Source organism: Talpa occidentalis, unplaced genomic scaffold (assembly GCF_014898055.3).
Source record: "Talpa occidentalis isolate TD23 unplaced genomic scaffold, MPIMG_talOcc4v2.1 talOcc4.2, whole genome shotgun sequence".
Taxonomy (NCBI): Eukaryota; Metazoa; Chordata; class Mammalia; order Eulipotyphla; family Talpidae; genus Talpa; species Talpa occidentalis.
In genome coordinates, this window is record NW_023602073.1 from 124,913,055 (window position 1) to 124,925,341 (window position 12,287).

At 33.8% G+C, this 12,287-nt stretch overlaps 1 protein-coding gene across 4 annotated transcripts in view; it reads right to left on the minus strand.

Moving 5' to 3' along the window:
* Positions 1–12,287, minus strand: part of PTPRK (protein tyrosine phosphatase receptor type K) — a 524,091-nt gene that overhangs the window by 390,856 nt on the left and 120,948 nt on the right. For all 4 annotated transcript variants that reach the window (XM_054697815.1, XM_054697816.1, XM_054697814.1 and 1 more), the window contains exon 2: positions 1,131–1,253. In XM_054697815.1, the coding sequence (XP_054553790.1) occupies positions 1,131–1,253 (123 nt within the window). The remainder of the gene's footprint in view (positions 1–1,130; positions 1,254–12,287) is intronic.

Below are 12,287 nucleotides of genomic sequence, written 5' to 3' on the forward strand. Positions count from 1 at the left end.
GAATTCTCTCACCCTCCCGCACTTCTGACTGTACCCAGTGCTTGTATAAATAAATAAATAAATAAATAAATGAATGAATAAATAAATAAATAAATAAATAAATGAGAATTGAGGCTACTAGGGGGAACAGAGGATGGGAGTGGGAACAAAAGGGGGAGGGGTCCAATGGTCTAGGATAAAGGACCATGGGGGCTTAATGGTGGGTGTGGTTCCTGTTCTGGAACCACAGTATTTCTGAGGATGTGTGAACCTATTCTTCTAAATCATATACAAAATTGTAAACCAACATTACCTCAATTAAAAATAAGTAAATGATAGTTCTGAGAAATAAAAATAAATTAAAAGAATAAAATTTCTATGTATATTTTTCAAGAGCTATAATTTAGTAAGCACTATTAAACATATTTAAATAACTTAATAAGCTATTGTGCTAAGCATATATGCAACTTAGAAATTAGTTTCAAATTAATATGTAAAATTAAAGACACAAAATTAGCTTGACAGTGTAAAATTGGTATGTACATATTGAGATCCTGTGATAGCTGATGTGTTTTTTTACATTTAAGAGAAAACACAACTGGAACTGGCTTGAACAATTTATTTCACAAGACCAAAAATCAAATGATAACAAGGCCTAGGTATGGGATGAACAGAACTCTGCCTTATTTTCCTACAATTCATTCAGAAAAGACATCCATTTGACACTCTTGTCTCCACACTTCTCTTGAGAGTCACTGATGTGCCACAAACAATGAGGTAATGAGATAAGCTCTTTCCCCACCATGGAATAAAATTCCTTCTCTTGAATCAGACTGACTCTGACTTGTGTAGTTTAACTGAATAGGGACTAACACTTTTTATAAAATAGGAGGAAAAACCAGTAGTACTTACATACTACTAGCATTTTTATTTTTCTGAAGATAGCAAGGAAGTAATATTGAGCATTCTTGAAGACTACAGGAATAAAGTTACTAAGGGAAAAACAGGTAATACATCTAGATTCTTAGATGTGATCAAGCAGCACTTAAATATTTACTCTAACAATTGAGTGATTGCAATACCAGAAATTAGAAAATGCTACATATTCCAAAGTGACTCCCCCTGCTCTGCATAAGCAGAATAATTCTCACCTTGTGGCATCTCAGGAGGCAGATAATGAGGTTCTTGAGCACTGACATGTACCCATTCAAAGTCATCATACAGATCCTGGTGATAATCACAGGCCCCTGGACCATCATCAAAAGTACAGCCACCTAAAAGGGGAAGAGAAAGGCTGTTGTTACATTCTCAACAGATCTGTTAAAAAAGGTAGGGAAAAAACCACCAATTTTAAATGTGCAATGTGGCGCTCACAATTTCAGTAAGAAATGTCACTCCTGTTTATCACTATTCTTATTAAATTTTCACATAAAATGAAATTTCTATCAGTAACTTCTACTTGAAAAAGAAACTAGTTTCAGCATCAGAAGAAAGATTGGGACCCAGATTTTGAAATATTGAAAAAAAAATAAAAGATTATATACAGTGAGGTGATCCTGAAATATACAAGCCACCTGAAATCTAAATGGATTTTGAGAACTTTAGTGAAGAGAAGGGAGGCAGGAAAAGAGTGAAAACTATCTTTTTTGGTAGTGCAAGTTCAAAAACATGAAGTTAATAGTAAAGTCTTAATCATATTACTTGCTTTAAAAGAGCACTTTGAAATAATTTCATAATAGCAAATAAAATATACAAAGCTTTATAGGTTCTAAAATGCTTGAGGTCAGTGATACACACTTCCATACTTTATTTAGATTACTTTCCTACACAGTTGTGACTTAAAAGGAGGGGGAAACTGAAGCATAAAGCTTATCAGATCAGTCTATAATCACTCTCACCATGAGCACTTTATTTAATAACCTCCTTTTCAAAAATGGAGGTTACCTTTTCCCCTTTACATCAGTTATTTTTCCTGGCTTTATTTTCAGGGTTAATGTCACGGCAAAATTACAATGATTGCTTTTACTTTCCTTCTACATATACAGGCACACACAGTTCAACCTATTTAGTTTATTCAAAATCATGAAAATAAGAACTGGCCTATATGTCTAATCTTGAAAGAAAATGGATTAGAACTAATGAAAATCCTGCAGTGGACTTAATGAGAAAAACCAGTAACTTGTCTCCTTTCAAGTAGCTTATTTGTTTAGTTTCCATGGGGATCTTTGTGAAGAAACTCTGAATTCTCTGACCAAACAGCAAAGTAGGAAGTGGTGAACTTCAAGCCTATAAATTCTTCTCTGTGAAAAACGGATTAATTTTCTTCATCAAAAAAAAAAGCTTGTTAATTGAAAGTGAATAAGCTATCTTCCTCACACACGAAACAGACAAACCAGCATGACAGGCAGAGAAGGCAAGACCAGAGATGTCCTGGTAATCCCACAGTCCAAACAACCTTTCTCAAAAGCAGGATATATAAGTGGGTATCCTTGAATCACTCTTATGAATACATCAATACTTTAATATAACCAAACCTCAGCACTTTGAAAGTTTAATATTGTCTTTTAAGTAAGCCTAAAATAGCCCTGTTAATACAGTCTCATGAAAAATGATGTATTTTCAATTTTAAATTAATCAATGAAAAGTGGTTGCTAGGAAATGCATCTTCACATGCAATGGGAAAGTTTTTCTCAAATCATAAATTGCTCAAATCATAAACCCTAAAATGACTTACTGCTTTGAAAGACATGCAGTCAAAGTCCCCACAACCCTTTATAGTAATGCAAGTGATTTTCCTTTATAAATTTAAACTACCAGTGGAACCTACATTGGTTCATTTGGAAGATAAATGGTCTTAATAGCTGTCCTTCATTGCCATTGTTAATTTTAGACTCCAGGACTTTGATTAGCAATAAGTAGGAATGGCTGTGCAAAATAAGTGGGTCAACCCCTACTATTTGTTGCACATCATTGTCCTATCAGTCAACACTCTCAAAAATTAATTACTTGTCCACTTGACTTAAGCAATAAGAAAAAAATGAAGATAATATTTTACTTTAAAGTTTACAACAAATTCTAATCTAAGAGGTACTATAGATCTATTTACCACATATGGAGCATATTAATAAACATGGTAAACAAAATTTTAAAATATTTTTGCAAGAATTTTGTGTTTCAAAGTTAAGAATTCATACAGTATACTGAACTAGATGATATAAATTACAAAAAAAAATACTGGTTTTGGCCTGAAGAATTGCATAGACATGGAGTGAAACAACACAAAAAGTATACTTACAAATATACATATATATACATACATGTATACACACAAATACATATACCCACTACTGTGTGTTATAAGAGGTAATAACAATATGACCAAGGTCACAGAGAACACAAAGGACAGGCAAATTGGCTAGTTACACTATGGCTGGTTAAGGAAGGTTTCATACAGTTATACCTATAAAGATGAGTAAGGATGTGCCAGGCCAGAATGGCAATGGAATTGAAATCAGAAAAAAAGCAAAAACAAAAACATACAAACTTGAAGAAAAATGGTATGCTAGGAAACCTCAAATATTCTCAAAATTTTCTGGGCAATATGCATTTAATGTATATATAGGGGATGGGCAAAAAGCAAAAGTAAATACAAAAGACTTTAGATTTCACAAAATGTTTATATTTTATTCTGTATATACTGAAACCACTAAATTATTTTATCCAGCAGTATAACACAACTCAAGTTATATGACTAATAACAATAGCTCTAATAATCATGTAGAATTTCAAGAGAAAAGGAGGAAAATAGAGTTAGACAATTTGTCCAGCCTTATAACAGATAGCACTTATTATATATTGGGCTAATTCCATTATACACAATCCTGTTTACCATTCAAGATTCACTAGAAAACCCTACCCACAAAGTTTTTTATTTCACAGTCATCTATATACATGTTCCTGAGATTAAGACATTTTTATATATAGTACTAAATCTATTTAAAAGAGAAACACCTAAGCCAGGTTCTGATTCATAAATAAAAACCCAACTCATGAATTTAAAATTTCACTGACCTAGATGGCAGAACAAAAGAAGAAAATACTGAAGTGATATTCAAAAAGTTTTGTTAGGCTGAGGGTATAAAAAATAGAGGAGAAAACATCTTACATTATCAGTTGCTAACTGGTGATAAGACTACAATGAGTAGCTGCAAATCATGTCAGAGAAATGGCGACCACAAATTCCTTGACCCTTGGAAGAAAATTACTTCAGAAGAGACATTTCACAGATTGCCAATTCCTCTCTGCCAATCAATCAGCTAAGGAACAGATCTATCACTACAATGATCTGCTCCCAACACAGCAAGCCACTTACAGGGCTTTGCAAGCTATCACCTGAAAATAAAAATCAAGCTAATTTGTACTTGCCAGAATTTCTTTCCAATCTAAATTGCTCACTTCAAGGGCTGGTACTAAGAAAAATTAAATACCTTTAAAAAAAAAAAAGTAGCTCTACCCCCAAAACTTAATTGCCTATATTGCGGAAACATCTAGCATTTTAGAGAGACTGGGTGTTATTCAAACAGATGGTGATAGCTTATGAGAGAGCATGGAAATAGAGACTTTTTCTGTGGAGCCATGAAAGACTGAATATTAACTCAAATATTTTTTGAAGTCAATTTTTCAACAAAACCCAGGGTCAGGTTAATTTAGAACAAAGTTGAACTAGAAAAAATAAAATGTTGGTAGGGCCCAGGACAGTGCTGAACATTTTGTGTGAGACATTCTATAGAAGATATTATACTAGGACTTCCACATTCTCCCTTCTTGAGCACCTATGCAGTCTTAATTTTTGACTGGGTATAAAAATAAAAAGTATATATAATTATCCTTTTTAACTCTTTACTGTTTGAAAAGAACAAGATTCATTAAACTAAAGATACAGGCTATTTTTTAAATTTTATTAAATTATTTGCAATATACAGGTCTTAAAAAGTAAAAGGAAAGTGTTAGACAAATTATTTTGGTAAAAGCAATATCCTTAGCAGAGTTGTTTCATGAACCTCAAAAACAAACAAATGAATATTTTCCAATTGTGTAGTAAGCTGTGATACACAAATTTGTTCATGTAAGTGATCAACTTTGGAATGACCTTCCTTCCATTAATATCACCAAGAAAATTTAATACATGTCACATTAGAACACATGATACCGAATTAAAACTAATTTTGAGTTAGTCACTGTTATGCTAATCAGAAACCATTATACAAGTTTATAGGTATTATCCCCAAAACTCATTATAAATAAGTAAATACATTTCACAAGAAAAATTTTAAAAAGGAACTTATTATTAAATATCTTGAATGCAATTCTGTTTAGAATCTGGATCAACACAGTCTATACCCAGAAAAACAGAAAATGTATAGAGTTAATGCTTTTGTAAGCTGTGCGATATCAATAGTCTTCCTTTAGACTGTACACTTTGGGGATTATTGAAAGCCAAAATAAGAATCGACACTCCATTATCAATGTTTCCGGAGTCTGCATCTGCTCTAAGAATAAACAATGCTTTTTCTCAATTTACTGAAATTCAAATTGGGAAAAAAAATCCAAACTGATGCAAAGAACAAATGCCTTTGAGGGCACATGTCTGAGTAAATGGTTATAATAAATCACACTAGTTCAATACTAAAGAAATCTACTGAAGAAAAATAAGAAAATTTATGAGTAAGACTTATTTAAAAGTTAATCATTTCAGAAGGGGGGGCAGGAAACCATTGCCCTTCTATTGGTTAATTAGAATGGAAAATATTATGTGAGTCTAGTTTCTGCATAAAGGAAAAAAAACTTGAAGCACATTTGTGGAAACCCAAACCTATCATTTATTGATAGACACAAATGGCTCTTAATGATGAGAGTAGAGCTCATTTCAAACAGACCCATCAATTATCTAATTGTTGATCCTTAGACTTCCACTTCTAAGAATATATGTTAAATATATATAATCCAAGATTATTTAGTTCATAAAACTCCTATTCTAATTGTCTATGATCCAAAGGAAATGCTACACTTCCAACCGACTAAATAATCTTAACTAAGACTGAATGAACCAGAATTGAATAATACGACCAATTCACTCTCCGCAAACTTTTTATAGAAACAATATTAAAATCCCCTGAACTTTATAAAATTTAAGGAATTTTAGGGAACTAACACACACCACCTCTGAGATGGTAGAAATAAGAAAGTGTACATAACTTTGCTACTTTACCTCTTCGAGTTTCAATTTCCTCCCCAGTAAAATCAAAATCCTAACAGTGACAATTGTGTTGTGAGGATTAGTGATAATGCATGTAAAACCCCTAACACTGAAGGCTTTTTTTTTTCAAAGTAGCCTATTTTTTTTTCATATTCCATTATTTACAGTTTATTCTGTATATATGCTACACAGATTCCACACTAGGCACATATTCAACAGTTTATACCTAAATGAGAAAAAAAAAAACCTATGGTTTTCATATAATTTACCAAAAAAAATCTAAAAAGATCTTCCAAAAGGCAATACTATCATATTATGGTAATCAGTTATGTTTTCAAACTTTGCCTATAAAAAACCAGTTCATAAACATTTTAGAATTTGCAGGTGATCCCCTTTTTTTTTTTAAGATTTATTTATTCATTTATACAAGCACTGAGTACAGTCAGAAGTGCGGGAGGATGAGAGAATTCACCAGAGCCAGAGTGGGGAAGAGAAACAGGCAGACTGACGAAATACACTGTTGAGGGGAGCAGCGGGCGGCAGGAGAGGTCTGCGCACCATGTGGGACCCAGCTCCGGTGGCCGGGGATCAAACCGGCGCTGCAGAGGCTACAGGCAGCCTCACAGACCAGCGCTCAACCACTGTGCCACCGGGGGAGGCCTGGTGATCCCATTTCAGTCAAAACTATGCATCGTGTCAATATAGCAGCAAAACAGTTACAGAGTATAGCTAATGGGATGCTATATTCAAATTAAACTCATATTTACAAAAATGGGTGGTGGGCTAAACTTGACCCACAGGTGATAGCTCACCAGTCCCTCGTTAGATCACTCTGATCTTAAGTGTTCTTGGAAACTGCAGGTAGTACACAATCTGGCTAAAGCTTACAACCCAGTGTTTTGATTTCTGCATCATGCCCATATGACTCAATTTTCTTTCCCTTGTATTATGACAAGTAACAAACAGGAGGACACAGCCAGGAAATTAAACTGGCAGTGGAGTCTGAATGACAGTGCTAGGTCTGAAATCAACTCAGCACACCTAGCTAGGCAGTAGTAGAAGTCAGTAAATGAGCTAAGGACACTTTCATGGTCCTCTAATTTGGGCTTAAACTTTTAAGACCACAAAGGAAAATATATTTTACATCAAAATCTAGCACATACATGCATAAAAAGGCAAATACTTATATATATAATGTGTGTTGAAACAACAGTGTTTATTCAATCAATCATTTATTATTTCATATATGGGTCACTAGTCCAGTGTTCTTTCAATAAGTAAAATAAAATGAAACATAGTCATATGAATTTGGGAAGTAGATATGAAAACAAACCAGCAATCCTTTGTCTTAAATACATGTGAGCACACATTCCTTATGGGAGGAGACTCAGAGGACAGGTGTGGGTGATCCAAGTCTCAATTTAATTTTCAGGTCCTAGGCACAATTTAAAGTCCAAAAGTAAGCCTAAGACCAAGGGAGCCCCGAGAGTAGTGTGTGACTTCATCCAACCTCATGATGGAGCTAATGGGTAATTACATACAAACAGCCATAGAAATGATTTCACAGATGAAAAAAGGGTTTATTAAATATAAGAGGAACATATTAATGCAAAGTAATCACAACAGAAAAAACTGAAATTAACTACACAGAGCAAGAAAGAATCAGAGCTAGGATCTAAACCCAGGCACTGTAGGTTATCTCTTAACTACTACACTAAATGACACCTCAAAATGAGGTGGAGTTAGACATTTTTGGAATTACCTGGTACAGCTCCCTCCAATGGGCAGAACCTCAAGCTATTATTCAAGACAGAGGGCATTACTCAACCAGTCATGTGATGGCATAGTAGCGCTTCATCCTTTGAGGATAAAATGTAGTAAACTTTGAATGATGTCACAAGTCAGACTTGATGCTATATACAAGTGTCTTATTGGTCAGAGATATAAAAGACTAGAACTAGTAACATCAGCAAAGGGTTTTATTTAAATAGATTTAAATAAAGATTTAATGTTTAAGAAATGATACTGTAGTAATACTGTCCGACCACTCTTGCTTGACAATCTTCAGTTTATAGCTCATTTTCACCAAAACATTTAAAAACAAGGAACTGTTTGATCTTTAAAAACATTTAAATTAATTAAAAATAATTTTTACAGTAGCTCTCATAAATCCTTAGATAAGAAAGAAGGTGGTTTTCCAAATATCATCATTATATTTACCCATTTCTTTTCCTGTTTCTTATTCTTTTATCTCTTCCAGTAAAATCTCATCTTTTTGTGTAGCATTAGAAACACAATCTAGAGAAACCTACCGAACAAAGTAATAGAAAGTAAATGTACTGAAAAATAAAATTCCCAACTGAAGCCATATTTACATTTTGGTAAAATTGGAAACCACCCAAGCTCACATTTAAACATTTCTTTGTTTTGTTTTCTTTCTCATGGAGGGATTCCTGGTGGGCTCTCCTTCACCCCTACCAGGCACATTCTGGCTTATTTCAGCAGTTGTTCCTGACTCAGTTCAAGCATGATGAGAGAGAGATCATTTTTCATTTATGAAGGGAGTTCTGTGAGATGCTGAAGCCATGTAAAACAGAATTCCATAACCCAATCTCCTCGAGGAAGGACAAAGATCTGCTTTAAGGCTTTGTACTGAAAGTTTCACATTAGATTCGCAAAGGAATCTAAAATATACTCAACTACATTTTAAGAGCATGAATAATTCAAGTTTGTAAGAATTTGAAAAAGCACTTCAAGAAAGTGGTAATACTAATTTAAGTAATTAAAATAAAACCTAAAAAATATTCTCTTTCTGTCTTTTTTCTTCAATATGAATTCCCTTTCCTATTAAAAAGTTTCTAGACTCAGTGTGATTAGAAGGTTAACAAGTATATAAATATACAGGTTTTTCTCAGTAGTGAAGAATTATGATTCTTTCTGTGATTTTCTTTATCCAGTAAAAGATACTTGGTCAGGGCCTCCCCGGTGGCGCAGCGGTTGAGCGCTGGGTTGCGAGGATGCCCGCAGCCTCTGCAGTGCCAGTTCCATCCCCAGCCACCGGTTAGGAGTCCCACATGGCGCGACAGACCTCTCCTGCCATGCTCGCTGCTCCCCTCAGCAGTGTACTTCGTCAGTCTGCCTGTTCTGTTCCCTGCTCTGGCTCTGGAGAATTCCCTCACCCTCCCTCACTTCTGACTGTACCCAGTGCTTGTATAAATAAATAAAAATAAATCTTAAAAAAAAAAAGATACTTGGTCATCATCATTTAATCAGAACATTAATGATTGATAGTGAATATATTAACCATTTCTTCTCTTTGTATGCACCTTTAGACAGCTAGTTCGGCTTTCCACTTTGTCCACAGCAAACAAGGAAAAAAAAAAAAACTAACACAAACTTTAGAAGATCATTATGTTAATATTGAATGATGTCAGAAACCTTGTCAGAGACTCTGCCCTTTTCTCACAATGGAAACATTCTCAACTTTAAGCAAAGTTTCAGTGAAACTTTGACTACAGCCTTTTAAAGAGTCCATTCTGATCAAGTCAGTGCTGGTCTGAATCACAGTAACTTTCTCATCTTATATTTCCTTTCTCAAGAGAGCGCCCATGTTAGCACTTAGTAGAATTTCTCAAGCAGCAAAAGACATTGCTTACACAGGCATTTAAGTGGCACATAAGTCAATGGACATTTTAACCTAATGGACACAATCTTATTTGGGCAAAGGTTAAAAAAAGGTTTTTACACCCAGCCTTATCAAGATTCTGCTCTCCCTGTGTCTTCGTTTTCTCATTGCTATGCTAACCAAAAACATAATTTGGCTTCACTTTCCCAACTTTACTTCCAACCTACTAAATACGAATTCCATATCAATTTAAATTGAAATATTTCTCCACAATATCATATGGCATTGAAACTAAGTGCTATGCATATTTAAGGTACTGCTAACTTAGGATTTTGGTTAGGAAAATATCTAGGTGAGACCCTTGTTATTGTTTTAAATTTACATGAATTTTTTAAAGTAATAGGACCAGTCGTGTGCCTTTGTTAAAAAAAAAAAACTAAATAATAATTCAGCTATGTCAGAATTTCATGCCACCACTATCTATTCTTATTCTCCAACAGAACTCTTAAAATGTAAAATATCACAATTCAGGGCCTCCCCTGGTGGTGCAGTTGTTGAGTGCTGGGCTGCGAGGTTGCCCGCAGCCTATGCAGTGCCGGTTCGTTCCCTGGCCGCCGGCGAGGGTCCCATACACACCCCAAAAAAAAAAAATCACAACTCAATTATTCTAACCTGAAAATATTTTAAAGGAGTTGACTGCTTATGTTAGAATTTCATGTGAAATTCAAAATTTATGAAAAATGCTTCAGTGTAGAAAAGAGGTCTGGGTCTGAAAGAGTAATTTAATAAAGATAAGAAATTAACTTTGATTGCAAACTCCATGCAATCAGGGCTCCAGTTTACAAGAATGGAGGTATAAAAATATCTAGAATTGAAATATCTCTATGTCATCAAATTTAGATGTTTGGTTGAAGCATTACATCCCATTTATTGACTATCCTTAATTTTCCCTCCATAATGACTGACTTTACTCAAACTGTACAATAAAATGATAAAAGGCAAACACATTTTTTCAGAATGGAACATAAAAACCTGGAATTTTAAATTTCAAATAAGAGGGAGTGAGTAGCTGGCAAATAAGATTTGAATAATAGATTAAAAGCAGCATCAGTAAGAAGTAGCATTTGAAGTCTGGAATCTGCTGTGCAGTTGGACAGTTTTCTTGACTTACTTCTCACCTCAAGCTATGCTTGAATATGAATTTTCAAACATCTATAAATAGATAAAATAAAAGACAATATTAGAAAGTGGATCACTATCCAAGTAAAGGCAAATTACAAAAAAAAAAAGTTTTTATCCATATTATTTGCAAACCTTCAAATCTAATACTGACAATACAAAGGGTAATGAAAGGCAGGCAAATGACACTTTCTTTTTTAGAGAGCAATTTGGTTCTATTTTACCAAAGTTTTAAATGCATTTTCACTTTAACCCAGCAATTACAGTTCTAGATTCTACCCCCCATAAATGTTCACACATGTGCAATCCTGAGTCCAACAAATACAAATACAAGCTAGTGATGCCAATCCTCCAAAAATCAAAGACAAACTATAAATATTTTCAATGCTACCAAAAAACAACAGACTATCATCAAATTTAAAGGGCACTACAATAAAATTTCTTGTAAATATCATATCCAACTCTGGACTAATGAACACTAGTAAAGCATTTTAATAGTTAATTCACATGAGGAACCTAAAATGTTCAACACTATCAACAGGTGGAAATGAAGACAAAGCATATTTTAACAGGCAATATAAAAATCTAGCAATTATTTGGCAAATTTTGAGGCAATAGAGACCCAAACATATTACAGAGATTTAAAAGAAAAGTTAACTCAAGTGCATAAGCAGAAAAGAGGCGTGTCATAAGGAGGTGAATGATATGAAAGTATCCTGTTCTAGCCACCAATTATTTCAACTGCCTATTTAAGAAGATTAAGAAAACTACTTATAAGTAACATTTTACAATAAACCATTTGAGATTGATTATACCAACAGCATTGTAGATCAGCAAAAATAAAATTATCTAAAACAATGGCTTTCATTATAATTTGCTAGTGTCCTCCTGACATCTAATAACATAACTTAGCTCCTTTCACCCATCACTCCAAGCCTCATCTGAAAGTACGAGAATATAAAATACATTAATGCAGAACAGAGATCTAAAGATGTCAAAAGCATTTCTCAGCTGCAAAGGAAGGATTTTAAATTTGTTAGAGAATGTACAGAATGACTTATTTTCATATGAAATTCTTGGAATTTCTTAGATTCTGACTAAAGAGCTACAACCTATAACATTAATTAATTCAACATTTTTTTAATAATCTGCTATTAGCAAAACAAAATATTTTCCTAGAAAATCAGTTTCAATTAATGGAATACAATTTGATGAACTAGTGAACTCACATGTCAAATTTATTAGGAA